This window comes from Pristiophorus japonicus, chromosome 18 (genome assembly GCF_044704955.1).
Source record: "Pristiophorus japonicus isolate sPriJap1 chromosome 18, sPriJap1.hap1, whole genome shotgun sequence".
NCBI lineage: Eukaryota > Metazoa > Chordata > Chondrichthyes > Pristiophoridae > Pristiophorus > Pristiophorus japonicus.
The window spans coordinates 72,392,281-72,411,357 of NC_091994.1; the positions used below are offsets into that span (position 1 = coordinate 72,392,281).

General features: G+C 45.3%; 1 protein-coding gene across 2 annotated transcripts in view; it reads left to right on the plus strand.

The window, feature by feature from the left end:
• sh2d5 (SH2 domain containing 5) overlaps positions 1 to 17,762 on the plus strand; it is a 74,334-nt gene extending 56,572 nt beyond the window's left edge. For both annotated transcript variants that reach the window (XM_070860142.1, XM_070860143.1), the window contains 2 exons: positions 14,916 to 15,075; positions 15,165 to 17,762. In XM_070860142.1, the coding sequence (XP_070716243.1) occupies positions 14,916 to 15,075; positions 15,165 to 15,356 (352 nt within the window). In that variant the 3' untranslated portion in view covers positions 15,357 to 17,762. The remainder of the gene's footprint in view (positions 1 to 14,915; positions 15,076 to 15,164) is intronic.
• Positions 17,763 to 19,077: the final 1,315 nt, after the last annotated feature.

Sequence of the window (19,077 nt, forward strand, 5' to 3'; positions counted from 1 at the left end):
TGGGGTCCCAGCACTGAGCTCTGCAGCACTCCACTAGTCACTGCCTGCCATTCTGAAAAGGACCCGTTTATCCCGACTCTCTGCTTCCTGTCTGCCAACCAGTTCTCTATCCACATCAGTACATTACCCCCAATACCATGCGCTTTGATTTTGCACACCAATCTCTTGTGTGGAACCTTGTCAAAAGCCTTTTGAAAGTCCAAATACACCACATCCACTGGTTCTCCCTTGTCCACTCTGCTAGTTACACCCTCAAAAAATTCCAGAAGATTTGTTAAGCATGATTTCCCTTTCATAAATCCATGTCAGCATGGTCCGATCCTGTCACTGCTTTCCAAATGCACTGCTATTTCATCCTTAATGATTGATTCCAACATTTTCCCCACTACTGATGTCAGGCTAACTGGTCTATAATTACCCGTTTTCTCTCTCCTTTTTTAAAAAGTGGTGTTACATTAACTACCCTCCAGTCCATAGGAACTGATCCAGAGTCGATAGACTGTTGGAAAATGATCACCAATGCATCCACTATTTCTAGGGCCACTTCCTTAAGTACTCTGGGATGCAGACTATCAGGCCCCGGGGATTTATCGGCCTTCAATCCCATCAATTTCCCTAATACAATTTCCCGACGAATAAGGATATCCTTCAGTTCCTCCTTCTCAGTAGACCCACTGTCCCCTAGTACATTCGGAAGGTTATTTGTGTCTTCCTTCGTGAAGACAGAACTGAAGTATTTGTTCAATTGGTCTGCCATTTCTTTGTTCCCCATTATAAATTCACCTGAATCCGACTGCAAGGGATCTACGTTTGTCTTCACTAATCTTTTTCTCTTCACATATTTATAGAAGCTTTTGCAGTCAGTTTTTAAGTTCCCAGCAATCATCCTCTCATACTCTATTTTCCCCCTCTTAATTAAACCCTTAGACCTCCTCTGTTGAATTCTAAATTTCTCCCAGTCCTCAGGTTTGTTGCTTTTTCTAGCCAATTTATATGCCTCTTCCTTGGCTTTAACACTATCCTTAATTTCCCTTGTTAGCCATGGTTGAGCCACCTTCCCCATTTTATTTTTACTCCAAACAGGGATGCACAATTGCTGAAGTTCATCCATGTGATCTTTAAATGTTTGCCATTGCTTATCCACCGTCAACTCTTTAAGTATCCTTTGCCAGTCTATTCTAGCCAATTCACGCCTCATACCGTCGAAGTTACCTTTCCTTAGGTTCAGGACCATAGTTTCAGAATTAACTCTGTCACTCTCCATCTCAATAAAGAATTCTACCATATTATGGTCACTCTTCCCCAAGGGGCCTCGCACAACAAGATTGCTAATTAGTCCCTTCTCATTACACATCACCCAGTCTAGGATGGCCAGCTCTCTAGTTGGTTCCTCGACATATTGATCTACAAAACCATCCTTAATACACATTGCCTTTCGAAGTGGAAAGGAGTAAAACATAGGGAGTGGGTGCATATCAGTAAAGGTCTATTTGATATTATTTGGGTGGGATTGCCTTTTGAGCTGCAGAGCAGCCTGAGGTAATTTCTGATGCCATTGCTGATTTAGGATTGCCAATGAGCAGGGACAAAAAAACCCTTCTGGACTTGGTTTCACCATAGAGCTGTAAGCTGATCTATTTGTGTTTTTTGGAAAAACGTCAAAGTTGACTGTTTTGGAAGAAACATAAATGAATGCAACACAATGCATGAACAAAGCACTGTAACAGAATTTTGGCCCATTCGTATCTCTGCATGATTAACCAGTCTTGGCTTGGCACTGTTCCACTGGGCGAGAAAAGAAATGAGAAGGTGAAAGACCGGTCTGGTTGCACGCACCTCACAGTTTCTAGATCTCCCAGTGACCAGATCAAGAAATTCCCCCGCGGCCTGTCCGGGGTGGTAACCTTCCGGGCCCGGGTCAGTTAACGCCCGGAACAGAAGTCCTGCCCCCAGCGTAGAATTGCCTTTTGTTTCCCTCAAGTGAGGCAGAGCACTGTCTCAGGCGTCCAGCTCTTTGGAGGAGCACTCCCGAGGAGTCAGCGCGGCTGCTCTGCATAATGCTAACGCGCCACAATGCCACTCCCCTTCATTTAAAGCGGAGGACCATTGTGGATTCTGCATGGCCCTTTGGTGGGCAGCACTGGGCCACCAGAGACAATTTCGACTGGGCCAGCAGCCCGGCATGCAGAGAGGAGTATCGGGCTGCATGATGGTGGTCCGGTCGAGACGAGGACTGCCATTGTCGGGCCGACAGAAAAGTTGTCTGACAAAAAAGTCGTCCGACAAAAAAAAATGCCAGCCCAGTGCGAATGTCGGTGCCCCGTGCCTGCTTCGCATCCCACAGGGGCAATTTCCCCTGTGGGGCGCAAAGGGGTCAGGGCGTGCAAGCCGATGATGTCATCGCCGGGTGTGCACCGGCCCGGGGCGCAAATTACAGGTCGTGGCGCAAAGTCCAAATCCCCTCCAAAATCTCGGGGACAATTTTGCCCCAGGTGCCACCGCTGCCTGCCCCCAAAGGTATTCGTGCTCCGTTAGTGCCTACCGGCAGCACGAACAGGGCATGAAAAAGGGGCAATTTTGGCCCCTTGGTTTCTTAAAGGCTTGAGAGTAGCTCACCTGCCCTCTGTCTCAGCTGATGAATGAGGCCTGATGAGTAGGAGAGGAAAAAATCTCAATATACTTGTGACTGAAAATGGAATCATTCAGTTTGGCGCTGAAGTTTTGAACCAGTGAGTGGAACATTCTAACTAATACAATCCAGCTGTTTTCCTTCACTTAGGGTTGCCATTTGACCAGTAGCCAGATGTGTTGAGAACGTTGGAAGGAATTAATTTCCTTTAGTTTTTAAGCTCGCAAAACCCAAGTTGAATTTTGTTCCCGTTCAGTGATTTGGAACCACCTTCAATTTTGTTGCCTAAGATAAGAAAGTAGGGAACAAGAACGGGCCATTCTGCCCATTAACCCAATTCCATGTACACTTTTCCCCATCATGGACTCGATCCCACTGACTCACCAGTCACGGTGAACTTCCCAGAAAATAAAGCCATGCAGAATTTCTCCCTGATGCCAAGGTAATTTAACAAACACCAAAATAATTTTACATTACAGTGCACAGTTATGATCTAATACATGACATTGAACAGAAACTTAATTTTGTCAGTGAAATGAATTGGTTTATTATAAGTTGTAAATGGAATTCGGTGCTTGATTGAAACAAAACCACAAAGAGGAAAATGTTACCACTGTTAAGTATGACCTTATCCTTAAAGCATTTATAAAATTGCTTCAAAGAGTTTAATTAGAATTGGGAGTAGGCTGTTCAGAGATGGAGAATTCTATACGATTCCTTTTTCAGTCAGGGAGCCATGGTTGGTTCTCCTTGTGGTGAGAAGCCATTGTTTGAACAGAATAACATTTGATCCCTGACACAAAAATGAAAAGGAAAATGGAGCAGGGCCGAGATTTATTTATGTTGTTAAATACTCTGTTCAACGGGAGAGAAATGGACAAGTATATCAAAACCAAAACTGAATAAAAGTAGATCACAGTAATAGAGTACAATCTTCAAAGTTCTTAAATGTTTAGCAGCTGGATACATTAAAATTAGATGAAAATCAAATTGTAAAATTATTTACCTGGATTTTACAGTTAGCAGCGAATGAACGACATTACGCTCATAGTTGCCCACAGACTGTTCATGGGCTTTTGAGTGGCAACTTGTTGTTATCAGGCATTTGAAACAGCGGTACTCTCTACAGGGGATCTGGCACCTGTGTGAACAGGGCAAGCAACAACGTGTCTCAATCAATCAATCAGATTGAAGAATCCTCACTGAGACACACAGGCTGGAATTTTACCGGTGCTAAGAGGACGGGATTGGAGGTGGGTCAGCTGTGAAATTTGAAATGATTGACAGTGGGTTGGGTCCCTGCTGTCAGCCTGCTTCCACGCTAGTCTCCCAGGTGTCAGGTCTATCAGCGCTGAACAGACCCAACACCAAGAAGCGGGGCAGGAAGTTTAGATCATTAAGAGCTTGTTAACAGGCATTTAAAAACTATTTTAAGCTCACCTTTTAGATTTTAAGAGTTTGCCAACATCTTCCCCACTGCTAGGGGATCACGTCAGGTAAACAAGACGGGTATTGTGTCAGCATAGGATGATTTCTTAACTTGACAGCTGCAAATGGTCTACAAAAGCTCACATTTCATAGATATTCACTTTCCAAGGTTACAAGCTGTGCCTTACTGCATTTGGAAGACAGATTGAGCTTTATGCATCAGAGCAAACTCTCTATACAGTGTCACCTCAATGGAAGAACCTCTCCCACCATTGACAGATCGCTTCAGTCATCTCAACCTCATCTGCCATCTATTCCATTAGCATCGATGCCCTTGAAAAAATCTCACCTTGGTCCTCAGAATCCCACCACGATCAGCCCCAACACCAGCATCAGCAGGCACACCAGCAGTACCAACAACAACACCAACCTTCTCCGCAATCAGCTAATGCTGCACAGGACAGTGGGCATCAGCACCCGACCACATTTCTGGCTGGGATGATATTGCTGCCAAGGACACCAGGGAAGGCCTCAAAATGGCCAGATTTACTTCACTTGACACTTTACACCCTGGCTGCCACATGATGCGCCAGGTTGGCAACACCCCACAGCAACACCATAAAGCATTCCTACAATGCACAATCCATTCCTTTCACACTGATCACCATTGAGGGGAGGGGGGGGGTACCCTTATCTCTTATCTCTCACCATTCACTGCAACATACCAAGCAAATTCCAAAGGTGATCAAAATAAAGGTTTCAATGTTTGACACCACATTAACAAAAACTTTACATAAACATTGGCTAAAACACCTAAGTGCCTACCCTTGTGTGTTAGTTAGTATGCTTACACTAGGATGAGGGTGAGTGTGAGGGGTGACTAGTGAGATGGGGATGTGATAATGTAGATAGAGAGGGATGGGTGGAGGTGCAAGGTAAGTTGGTGTAAAGATGTGCAGGAGAACATAAGAATTAGGAGCAGTAGACCATTTGGCCCATCATGCCTACTCCGCCATTCAATATGATCATGGCTGATATTCTATCTCAACTCCCCTTTCCTGCACTATCCCCATATCCCTTGATTCCCTTAATATTCCAAAATCTAGTGATCTAGGAGTAGGGTAGGGTATGTAAGGCAGAGTGATGAGGATGTAATGAGTGGTAACATAGAAACATAGAAAATAGGTGCAAGAGTAGGCCATTCGGCCCTTCTAGCCTGCACCGCCATTCAATGAGTTCATGGCTGAACATGCAACTTCAGTACCCCATTCCTGCTTTCTCACCATACTCCTTGATTCCCCTAGTAGTAAGGACTTCATCTAACTCCTTTTTGAATATATTTAGTGAATTGGCCTCAACAACTTTCTGTGGTAGAGAATTCCACAGGTTCACCACTCTCTGGGTGAAGAAATTCCTCCTCATCTCGGTCCTAAATGGCTTCCCCCTTATCCTTAGACTGTGTCCCCTGGTTCTGGACTTCCCCAACATTGGGAACATTCTTCCTGCATCTAACCTGTCTAACCCCGTCAGAATTTTAAACGTTTCTATGAGGTCCCCTCTCATTCTTCTGAACTCCAGTGAATACAAGCCCAGTTGATCCAGTCTTTCTTGATAGGTCAGTCCCGCCATCCCGGGAATCAGTCTGGTGAACCTTCGCTGCACTCCCTCAATAGCAAGAATGTCCTTCCTCAGGTTAGGAGACCCAAACTGTACACAATACTCCAGGTGTGGCCTCACCAAGGCCCTGTACAATTGTAGCAACACCTCCCTGCCCTTGTACTCAAATCCCCTCGCTATGAAGGCCAACATGCCATTTGCTTTCTTAACCGCCTGCTGTACCTGCATGCCAACCTTCAATGACTGATGTACCATGACACCCAGGTCTCTTTGCACCTCCCCTTTTCCTAATCTGTCACCATTCAGATAATATCTGTCTCTCTGTTTTTACCACCAAAGTGGATAACCTCACATTTATCCACATTATACTTCATCTGCCATGCATTTGCCCACTCACCTAACCTATCCAAGTCGCTCTGCAGCCTCATAGAATCCTCCTTGCAGCTCACACTGCCACCCAACTTAGTGTCATCCGCAAATTTGGAGATACTACATTTAATCCCCTCGTCTAAATCATTAATGTACAGTGTAAACAGCTGGGGCCCCAGCACAGAACCTTGCGGCACCCCACTAGTCACTGCCCGCCATTCTGAAAAGTCCCCATTTACTCCTACTCTTTGCTTCCTGTCTGACAACCAGTTCTCAATCCATGTCAGCACACTACCCCCAATCCCATGTGCTTTAACTTTGCACATTAATCTCCTTGCGTGGGACCTTGTCGAAAGCCTTCTGAAAGTCCAAATATACCACATCAACTGGTTCTCCCTTGTCCACTCTACTGGAAACATCCTCAAAAAATTCCAGAAGATTTGTCAAGCATGATTTCCCTTTCACAAATCCATGCTGACTTGGACCTATCATATTACCTCTTTCCAAATGCACTGCTATGACATCCTTAATAATTGATTCCATCATTTTACCCACTACCGATGTCAGGCTGACCGGTCTATAATTCCCTGTTTTCTCTCTCCCTCCATTTTTAAAAAGTGGGGTTACATTGGCTACCCTCCACTCCATAGGAACTGATCCAGAGTCAATGGAATGTTGGAAAATGACTGTCAATGCATCCACTATTTCCAAGGCCACCTCCTTAAGTACTCTGGGATGCAGTCCATCAGGCCCTGGGGATTTATCAGCCTTCAATCCCATCAATTTCCCCAACACAATTTCCCGACTAATAAGGATTTCCCTCAGTTCCTCCTCCTTACTAGACCCTCCAACCCCTTTTATATCCGGAAGGTTGTTTGTGTCCTCCTCAGTGAATACCGAACCAAAGTACTTGTTCAATTGGTCCGCCATTTCTTTGTTCCCCGTTATGACTTCCCCTGATTCTGACTGCAGGGGACCTACGTTTGTCTTTACTAACCTTTTTCTCTTTACATATCTATAGAAACTTTTGCAATCCGTCTTAATGTTCCCTGCAAGTTTCTTCTCGTACTCCATTTTCCCTGCCCTAATCAAACCCTTTGTCCTCCTCTGCTGAGTTCTAAATTTCTCCCAGTCCCCGGGTTCGCTGCTATTTCTGGCCAATTTGTATGCCACTTCCTTGGCTTTAATGCTATCCCTGATTTCCCTTGATAGCCACGGTTGAGCCACCTTCCCTTTTTTATTTTTACGACAGACAGGAATGTACAATTCTTGTAGTTCATCCATGCGGTCTCTAAATGTCTGCCATTGCCCATCCACAGTCAACCCCTTCAGTATCATTCGCCAATCTATCCTAGCCAATTCACGCCTCATACCTTCAAAGTTACCCTTCTTTAAGTTCTGGACCATGGTCTCTGAATTAACTATTTCATTCTCCATCCTAATGCAGAATTCCACCATATTATGGTCACTCTTCCCCAAGGGGCCTCGCACAACGAGATTGCTAATTAATCCTCTCTCATTACACAACACCCAGTCTAAGATGGCCTCCCCCCTAGTTGGTTCCTCGACATATTGGTCTAAAAAACCATCCCTTATGCACTCCAGGAAATCCTCCTCTACCGTATTGCTTCCAGTTTGGTTAACCCAATCTATGTGCATATTAAAGTCACCCATTATAACTGCTGCACCTTTATTGCACGCACCCCTAATTTCATGTTTGATGCCCTCCCCAACATCACTACTACTGTTTGGAGGTCTGTACACAACTCCCACTAACGTTTTTTGTCCTTTGGTATTCTGCAGCTCTACCCATATAGATTCCACATCATCCAAGCTAATGTCCTTCCGAACTATTGCCTTAATTTGCTCCTTAACCAGCAATGCTACCCCACCTCCTTTTCCTTTTATTCTATCTTTCCTGAATGTTGAATACCCCTGGATGTTGAGTTCCCAGCCCTGATCATCCTGGAGCCACGTCTCCGTAATCCCAATCACATCATATTTGTTAACATCTATTTGCACAGTTAATTCATCCACTTTATTGCGGATACTCCTTGCATTAAGACACAAAGCCTTCAGGCTTGTTCTTTTAACACCCTTTGTCCTTTTAGAATTTTGCTGTACAGTGGCCCTTTTTGTTCTTTGCCTTGGGTTTCTCTGCCCTCCACTTTTCCTCATCTCCTTTCTGTCTTTTGCTTTTGCCTCCTTTTTGTTTCCCTCTGTCTCCCTGCATTGGTTCCCATCCCCCTGCCATATCAGTTTAAATCCTCCCCAACAGCACTAGCAAACACTCCCCCTAGGACATTGGTTCCGGTCCTGCCCAGGTGCAGACCGTCCGATTTGTACTGGTCCCACCTCCCCCAGAACCGGTTCCAATGCCCCAGGAATTTGAATCCCTCCCTGTTGCACCACTGCTCAAGCCACGTATTCATCTGCGCTATCCTGCGATTCCTACTCTGACTATCATGTGGCACTGGTAGCAATCCCGAGATTACTACTTTTGAGGTCCTACTTTTTAATTTAGCTTCTAGCTCCTTAAATTCGTTTCGTAGGACCTCATCCCTTTTTTTACCTATGTCGTTGGTACCAATGTGCACCACGACAACTGGCTGTTCTCCCTCCCTTATTAGAATGTCCTGCACCCGCTCCGAGACATCCTTGACCCTTGCACCAGGGAGGCAACATACCATCCTGGAGTCTCGGTTGCGGCCGCAGAAACGCCTATCTATTCCCCTCACCATTGAATCCTCAATCACTATTGCTCTCCCACTCTTTTTCCTGCTCTCCTGTGCAGCAGAGCCAGCCATGGTGCCATGAACTTGGCTGCTGCTGCCCTCCCCTGATGAGTCATCCCCCTCAACAGTACCCAAAGCAGTGTATCTGTTTTGCAGGGGGATGACCACAGGGGACTCCTGCACTACCTTCCTTGCACTGCTCTTCCTGTTGGTCTTCCATTCCCTATCTGGCTGTGGACCCTTTCCCTGCGGTACGACCAACTCGCTACACGTGATACTCACGTCATTCTCAGCATCGTGGATGCTCCAGAATGAATCCACCCTCAGCTCCAACTCCGCAACGCGGATTGTCAGGAGCTTGAGGTGGATACACTTCCCGCAGATGTAGTCGTCAGGGACACTGGTGTCGTCCCCGAGTTCCCACATGGTACAGGAGGAGCATAACACCCGACCGAGCTCTCCTGCCATGACTTAACCCTTAGATACACTTAAATTGTCAACAACAATCTTAAAAGTTACTCACTGATATAGAAGAGAAAAAAGAAAAACTACTCACCAATCACCAGCCAATCACTTACCCTCTTGGCTGTGACGTCACCTTTTGATTTCTTTCTACTTCTTTTTTGCCTTCTCCCTGTAGCTGCACAAGCTCGCCTTTTATAGGCCTCTCCACGCACCTCCTCGACGCTGCTCCTGACTGCCGCCGACGCTAGCCCCGGACTCCCTGCTGTGCCTTTTATAGGCCTCTCCACGCACCTCCTCGACGCTGCTCCTGACTGCCGCCGACGCTGCTCCTGACTCCCTGCTGTGCCTTTTATAGGCCTCTCCACGCACCTCCTCGACGCTGCTCCTGACTGCCGCCGACGCTAGCCCCGGACTCCCTGCTGTGCCTTTTATAGGCCTCTCCACGCACCTCCTCGACGCTGCTCCCGACTGCCGCTGACGCTAGCCCCGGACTCCCTGCTGTGCCTTTTATAGGCCTCTCCACGCACCTCCTCGACGCTGCTCCTGACTGCCGCCGACGCTAGCCCCGGACTCCCTGCTGTGCCTTTTATAGGCCTCTCCACGCACCTCCTCGACGCTGCTCCCGACTGCCGCTGACGCTAGCCCCGGACTCCCTGCTGTGCCTTTTATAGGCCTCTCCACGCACCTCCTCGACGCTGCTCCCGACTGCCGCCTCCTCATCTCGGTCCTAAATGGCTTCCCCCTTATCCTTAGACTGTGACCCCTGGTTCTGGACTTCCCCAACATTGGGAACATTCTTCCTGCATCTAACCTGTCTAAACCCGTCAGAATTTTAAACGTTTCTATGAGGTCCCCTCTCATTCTTCTGAACTCCAGTGAATACAAGCCCAGTTGATCCAGTCTTTCTTGATAGGTCAGTCCCACCATCCCGGGAATCAGTCTGGTGAACCTTTGCTGCACTCCCTCTATAGCAAGAATGTCCTTCCTCATGTTAGGAGACCAAACTGTACACAATGCTCCAGGTGTGGCCTCACCAAGGCCCTGTACAACTGTAGCAACACCTCCCTGCCCCTGTACTCAAATCCCCTCGCTATGAAGGCCAACATGCCATTTGCTTTCTTAACCGCCTGCTGTACCTGCATGCCAACCTTCAATGACTGATGTACCATGACACATAGGTCTCGTTGCACCTCCCCTTTTCCTAATCTGTCCCCATTCAGATAATAGTCTGTCTCTCTGTTTTTACCACCAAAGTGGATAACCTCACATTTATCCACATTATACTTCATCTGCCATGCATTTGCCCACTCACCTAACCTATCCAAGTCACTCTGCAGCCTCATAGCATCCTCCTCGCAGCTCACACTGCCACCCAACTTAGTGTCATCCGCAAATTTGGAGATACTACATTTAATCCCCTCGTCTAAATCATTAATGTACATTGTAAACAGCTGGAGCCCCAGCGCAGAACCTTGCGGTACCCCACTAGTCACTGCCTGCCATTCTGAAAAGTACCCATTTACTCCTACTCTTTGCTTCCTGTCTGCCAACCAGTTCTCAATCCACGTCAGCACACTACCCCCAATCCCATGTGCTTTAACTTTGCACATTAATCTCTTGTGTGGGACCTTGTCGAAAGCCTTCTGAAAGTCCAAATATACCACATCAACTGGTTCTCCCTTGTCCACTTTGTCGAAAGCCTTCTGAAAGTCCAAATATACCACATCAACTAGTTCTCCCTTGTCCACTTTACTGGAAACATCCTCAAAAAATTCCAGAAGATTTGTCAAGCATGATTTCCCTTTCACAAATCCATGCTGGCTTGGACCTATCATGTCACCTTTTTTCAAATGCACTGCTATGACATCCTTAATAATTGATGCCATCATTTTACCCACTACTGAGGTCAGGCTGACCGGTCTATAATTCCCTGTTTTCTCTCTCCCTCCTTTTTTAAAAAGTGGGGTTACATTGGCTACCCTCCACTCCATAGGAACTGATTCAGAGTCTATGGAATGTTGGAAAATGACTGTCAATGCATCCGCGATTTCCAAGGCCATCTCCTTAAGTACTCTGGGATGCAGTCCATCAGGCCCTGGGGATTTATCGGCCTTCAATCCCATCAATTTCCCCAACACAATTTCCTGACTAATAAAGATTTCCCTCAGTTCCTCCTCCTTACTAGACCCTCTGACCCCTTTTCTATCCGGAAGGTTGTTTGTGTCCTCCTTAGTGAATACCGAACCAAAGTACTTGTTCAATTGGTCTGCCATTTCTTTGTTCCCTGTTATGACTTCCCCTGATTCTGACTGCAGGGGACCTACATTTGTCTTTACTAACCTTTTTCTCTTTACATACCTATAGAAACTTTTGCAATCCGCCTTAATGTTCCCTGCAAGCTTCTTCTCGTACTCCATTTTCCCTGCCCTAATCAATTGTCCTCCTCTGCTGAGTTCTAAATTTCTCCCAGTCCCTGGGTTCACTGCTATTTCTGGCCAATTTGTATGCCACTTCCTTGGCTTTAATTCTATCCCTGATTTCCCTTGATAGCCACGGTTGAGCCACCTTCCCTTTTTTATTTTTATGCCAGACAGGAATGTACAATTGTTGCAGTTCATCCATGCGGTCTCTAAATGTCTGCCATTGCCCATCCACAGTCAACCCCTTAAGTATCATTCGCCAATCTATCCTAGCCAATTCACGCCTCATACCTTCAAAGTTACCCTTCTCTGAATTAACTGTTTCATTCTCCATCCTAATGCAGAATTCCACCATATTATGGTCACTCTTCCCCAAGGGGCCTCGCACAACGAGATTGCTAATTAATCCTCTCTCATTACACAACACCCAGTCTAAGATGGCCTCCCCCCTAGTTGGTTCCTCGACATATTGGTCTAGAAAACCATCCCTTATGCATTCCAGGAAATCCTCCTCCACTGTATTGCTTCCAGTTTGGCTAGCCCAATCTATGTGCATATTAAAGTCACCCATTATAACTGATGCACCTTTATTGCATGCACCCCTAATTTCCTGTTTGATGCCCTCCCCAACATCACTACTACTGTTTGGAGGTCTGTACACAACTCCCACTAACATTTTTTGCCCTTTGGTGTTCTGCAGCTCTACCCATATAGATTCCACATCATCCAAGCTAATGTCTTTCCTAACTATTGCATTAATCTCCTCTTTAACCAGCAATGCTACCCCACCTCCTTTTCCTTTTATTCTATCCTTCCTGAATGTTGAATACCCCTGGATGTTGAGTTCCCAGCCCTGATCATCCTGGAGCCACATCTCCGTAATCCCAATCACATCATATTTATTAACATCTGTTTGCATAGTTAATTCATCCACCTTATTGCGGATACTCCTTGCATTAAGACACAAAGCCCTCAGGCTTGTTTTTTTAACACCCTTTGTCCTTTTAGAATTTTGCTGTACAGTGGCCCTTTTTGTTCTTTGCCTTGGGTTTCTCTGCCCTCCACTTTTCCTCATCTACTTTCTGTCTTTTGCTTTTGCCTCCTTTTTGTTTCCCTCTGTCTCCCTGCATTGGTTCCCATCCCCCTGCCATATTAGTTTAACTCCTCCCCAACAGCACTAGCAAACACTTCCCCTAGGACATTGGTTCCGGTCCTGCCCAGGTGCAGACCGTCCGATTTGTACTGGTCCCACCTCCCCCAGCACCGGTTCCAATGCTCCAGGAATTTGAATCCCTCCCTGCTGCACCACTGCTCAAGCCACGTATTCATCTGCGCTATCCTGTGATTCCTACTCTGACTAGCACATGGCACTGGTAGCAATCCCGAGATTATTACTTTTGAGGTCCTACTTTTTAATTTAGCTCCTAGCTCCTTAAATTCGTTTCGTAGGACCTCATCCCTTTTTTTACCTATGTCGTTGGTACCAATGTGCACCACGACAACTGGCTGTTCTCCCTCCCTTTTTAGAATGTCCTGCACCCGATCCGAGACATCCTTGACCCTTGCACCAGGGAGGCAACATACCATCCTGGAGTCTCGGTTGCGGCCGCAGAAACGCCTATCTATTCCCCTCACCATTGAATCCCCTATCACTATCGCTCTCCCACTCTTTTTCCTGCCCTCCTGTGCAACAGAGCCAGCCACGGTGCCATGAACTTGGCTGCTGCTGCCCTCCCCTGATGAGTCATCCCCCCCCAACAGTACTCAAAGCGGTGTATCTGTTTTTCAGGGGGATGACCACAGGGGACCCCTGAACTACCTTCCTTGCACTACTCTTCCTGCTGGTCTTCCATTCCCTATCTGGCTGTGGACCCTTCTCCTGTGGTAAGACCAACTCGCTACACGTGCTACTCATGTCATTCTCAGCATCGTGGTACAGCAGGATGACGTTGAGTGTGGCTTTGCAGTAACGTTTGTGATCTACTGAGATCATTGAAACATTTGTGCCATTGCGGCCAGGTTCTCCTGATGACATCCCTGCTTGCGTCCTCCTGTGCAATGTGCAACCAGGCTACGTTGGTCTCCAGGGAAGGTCTTTTCCGCCCATTGAAAGGGAAGAAAACCTCCCTGCCTGCTGTGATGCCCTCCAGTAGCATATGGAGGGAATCATGGGAGAACCTGGGTGCAGCCGTGCATCTTTGTGCCGTGATTGTCAGTGTTTGTAGCACCTTAATGCTGTAGAACACTGACAGCACAACTGTCAAAATAAATTTGGCCATGGTCCCATTAAGGAAACAGACTGATGACGCGGCATCAAATGACGTCATCAGACCCCTTTTTAATTGGCTGGGACCTTCGCTGGGCAGGCTTAACAAGCCCAATGATCATAAAATCACTTAAGCAGAACGGGATGGAGCCAGCAGTGGGCTGGGACCTCGCTACAGACTGCAGCGAGCCTACCTTGGTAGACAAAACCAGGAAATGTATGTTACAATATTTATTTTAATGTAAAATCATGTATAGAAAGCTAAATAAAGGGAGGGAAAGAAAGATGGGATTAAGAGAGCGAGATAAAAGAGACAAAGAAAAGTTAAAATTATTTTAATTTTTATTAAAATCTCCAACAATAATTAAAATCTGAAGGAATGAGACTACACTTGTAAAAGTTAATTTTCATTGCTAGAGAGGTTGTTTGGTAGTAATTAAGACTTAGCACACACTTACACTTGTATGGACAAGCCCTAACTTTTTCTAGCGTGCATAATGGATAACTAGTGGGTAAGTATTGCACCCTTACATGGATATCATTGCTGAGTCTCTTGGTGAGATACTGTTTGAGCGAAGTTTGTGGAGGAGCAAGGGAACTCACAGCAACTTCCAGATTTCTGTATTTTACTGCGCATGTGCAGATGCCAGAAATTGCAGTGCAATTTACTCTTTAATAATGGTGAGCGCTGAGAGCCTCACCGTTATTCTTACTGCAAAATCCGGGCCACAGTTTATATAGCTGAAATGTAGCTGGTACTTGGCAGAAGAATGATTCTAGGCAACCTTTTCAGCACATCAGTAATCTTTACAGATTCTCCAACTCTCAGGAAATTAATAGTGAGTGACTGCTTGAAAAGCATAATTATTTCAATGCTAAGATTAAAAATAAACATCGAGTTGCCTGTTAAAAAGAGCTTTTCTCTTCTGCAAACCTTTTTAAATTAGTTTGTTTCTCACAAATATCTTTAACTATTTTTTGTAAAGGGATTTAGCCACAGCACTCTTAAAACGTGATGTTCTGGGAGCTTTCTTACTGTGGGTGAATCCTGGCCCCTTGCAGTGCTGGACACTGATGATGCGGACCCCATTTGGAGTGATAAACTATCTGATCTGTAAACATGATAATGGGAAATATTATCTGCAGGTAGGATTACAAAAGCTTTTAAAATTCTGAAATGCTCATTTTTCCATGGTAGCTTTTAACATTCATAATGTGTATTTATTCTCTTCCAGCATCTGAACACACTAATGTTTCCCAGCATAAAAGCCTTGATCGAACATTACACAGTGATTGAAGATGGTCTCTTTTGTTGCCTCAGTGCTTCAAGGGTAAATCACTGCTATGAAGAACAAGATTCTACAGAAGGCTATGACTTGCACCTAGCCCAAACCAAACCCGAGGACAGACAGATTGCTTCAGATTAATGAACTAAAACGGAAAAGGTTGTTTCCTGCAGGTCATAACAAGAGACTTGCTGCAAGTTGTGATGTGCAGGGTTGCTTAGGAAAATCAACTGCAACAAACTTGAATCTGCTATAGATACATTCTCGGCTTCAATGGCATCAGTGACTCCCGCAGCGGTCCTGTTTGGGAGTTGACTCTCATCATACCACAGCATGACTCGGGAGTTGTAATAATAATACTGCCTTGTGACTTGAACTGGATATCCATGTCTTCTGCATGTGTGTTTCTTCAATCTCTCCAAAGGCAGACCGAGCTAACACTTGGTGAGGCAAGGTTTGATACGAATCATTAAGCGGTTTTATTTCACAGCAGATGAACATACAGTCCAATAGTTATGAACAGATTAACATAGTTCAAATAGTCTAACCTATCTTTGCATAATGATACAAAATAGAAACACACTTCCTCCACATCAGTGAGTCGTTTTTACTTGACGTAAGCAAGATGCTTGTATACGCCGGCATTTTTAACCTCATTGCCTCAGTAAAAGGCTTCTCAGCTTTGCTGTCAACAAACCTGATTGCCTTTCTATTAAAAAAGCTCATCTTTCTATGTCCTTGTATCTCTCATTGTCTGTAGATGTGAAAAGGGATCGAAGGACTTTTCAACACAGATTGTGGTTCCTTTGATTCGCTTTCAAGCTAACAAATTGCTTATTGTTTAGCATATGGACAACCTTTCTAGTGCCTTTTTTAAACAAATTGTGAGAATTCACATTGCTTTTAAAAAACAGTACCTGTATTACATTTTCAAATCCTTTCTGTGGAAAAATGGTCAAAAATATTAAAACATGACAGCAATCTTTGCAAGATTAAGGGTTAAATGAAAGCTAGAGCCTAAGTAAGAGGTGTTTACCAGTCTTAACAAGCATAGGTATATATAACAAGGGCCAAGACTGTCCTTAATAAAGAATGAATATGCTAGTGGACTTTGCTAAATTGCCAAACCCTACCTTGGAAGTAGAGGTACCTTTCAGCACCTCGAAGCAGATTATGGCACCAACCATGAGCTCCTCTGCTTCTGTCTGTGTGAAACAAATTCCAAGTAATTTCTGTATTAGAAATGTCCTTGGTTGAATTAATAGGATCATATTGAAATTGTGGCGGAGGTGCGACGAATGAGGGTATGGGGCCCAGAAGAGCCGAGGGCCCAGGGGCAGCACGGACCTGCCCACACTGCGATATGTGTGCGCACTAGGTCCGTGCAGCAGGTCTCCGGTCGTCCTGGTTAATCCTTGCCACTGGACCAAGGCCTAGCTCTGTCGAGCCTGTGTGGTGGCTGATGTGCAACGGTCACCACACATTAAAAAAATTCTTGCACAGGCATCTTCCACCCCCTCAACTGGAGTTCAGGACTGGAACATCGGGTCCTTCATTGAAATATCTGTGAACTCTCATGGAAGCAAGTCATCCTCGCTCGAGGGACCGCCTATGATGATGATGATGATTGAAATCATAGAGTAATGCAGTGAAAATCTAATATGGGGTGAAGCTGGTCCAAGGCAATAAGTAATCTTATCAAGTTTGCCTTTTATTTCATTACATTTATGATGATAATGTAAGGTTTTTATTTTAAAAAGTGATACTAAGCAATTTGTTTAGATTGTGTATATTTATATTATATATAATAGATTGATCCATGAGAGGGTTGTCCTATGAGAAGAGAGTGGGCCTGTACTCTCTGGAGATTAGAAGAATGAGAGGCGATCTCATTGAAACATACAACATTCTGAGGGGATTCACGGGATAGATGCTGAGAGGTTGTTTCCCCTGGCTGGAGAGAACTAGGAGGCATAGTCTCCGGATAAGGGGCCAGCCTTTTAAGACTGAGATGAGGAGGAAATTCTTCTCTGACTTTGACTGAATCTCTGCCCTGAAATGCTGTGGATGCTGAGTCATTGAGTATATTCAAGGCTGAGATAGACACATTTTTGGATTGCAGAGGAATTAAGGGATATGGGAATCGGACAGGAAAGTGGAGTTGAGGGCGAAGATCTTATTGAATGACAGAGCAGGCTCGAGGAGCCATATGGCCTACTCCTGCTCCTAATTCTTATGTTCTTATGATTCCTAATCTGAATATAATATTGCATATATAAGTATAACATTGTCCCAGTTATACATTTTTTAAGATGTAGTCTTAAAGATCCAGGGTCTCGTGGACTAATTGATTCTCACTATTTTGGGCTGTCCTCATGACCTCACAGAAAACATTGCAAATCTGACTAGTTTATCTAAATCCCTATACAGTATTATGCTTTTTGACTTTGAATGTACAGTCTTGTGTTGTAACTATGTATTTCCAATTTTTTTAAGTTGCTGGATTCATTGATTGCAGAAATTCCATAATAAAGAACATGTGAACAATGACTTAACACCTAACATTTTTTTTTCGAAGTGAGTTATGAGAGTACTGAGATGGGTGCACCTTACCCAGTCTAATCCACTTTGTGCTTGTTTGGCCGTGCAAACCACCTGCACTTGAGACAGCAGGAATAAGACCGGCTCCCAAGCCTTTCCAGTGAACCTGGTGCTAGGTAGCAGCTCGGTTGGCACTGTTTTCCTTTAATCACACTTTCCACCCCTTTCACTACCACGTAGATAGCTGCCTGGCCTTTGCTCAGGATCTCTTACAGTTGTGCAACTCAGATTGTGAACTCAAAGTGGAGAACTGAACGTCCATTCCTCCATTCTGTGGTGCTACATGGATGTCAGCATGCCACTCCAGGCCGATCAAAGGATATCGAGTAGCATGCTTTAGGGAATGTAACGTTTAACATTTGCGTAGATTCCAGCTTTAAACCAAAATTGATAGCAAGATACATTTGGTTTGAGTGGAATGGTGGCTTTTTTATTCGTTCAGTCGTTGACAAGCCCAGCATTTATTGCCCATCCCTAATTGCCATCGAGAAGGTGGTAGTGAGCCGCCACCTTGAACCGCGACAGTCCGTGTGGTGAAGGTATTCCCACAGTGCTATTAGGTAGGGAATTCCAGGTTTTGACACAGCGAGGATGAAGAAACGGCAATAAATTTCCAAATTAAGATAGTGTATAACTTGGAGGGGAACTTGGAGTCGATGGTTTTCCCATGCGCCTGCTGCACTTTTTCTAGGTGGTAGAGGTCGTGGGTTTTCGAGTTTCTGTCGAAGAAGTCTTGGCGAGTTGCTGCAGTGCATCTTGTAGATGGTGCACACTGCAGCCATGTTGTGCCAGTGGTGGACGGAGGGGATGTTGAAGGTAGTGGATGGATGCCAATCAAGTGGGCTGCTTTGTCCTGGATGGGGTTGAGCTTCTTGAGTGTTGTTGGAGATGCACTCATCCAGGCAAGTGGAGACTATTCCATCACACTCCTGACTTGTGCCTTGTAGATGGTGGAAAGGCTTTGGGGAATCAGGAAGTGAGACACTCGCCACAGAATACCCAGCCTCTGACCTGCTCTTGTAGCCACAGTATTTAAGCTTCTGGTCAATGGTGAGCCCCAGGATGTTGACCGTGGTGGATTTGACAATAGTAATGCCATTGAATGTCAAATAGAGGTGGTTTGACTCTTGTTGGAGATGATCATTGCCTGGCACTTGTATGGCGCAAATGCTACTTGCCACTTATCAACCCAAGTCTGAATGTTGTCCAGGTCTTGCTGTATTCGGGCATGACTGCTTCATTATCTGAGAGGTTGCGAATG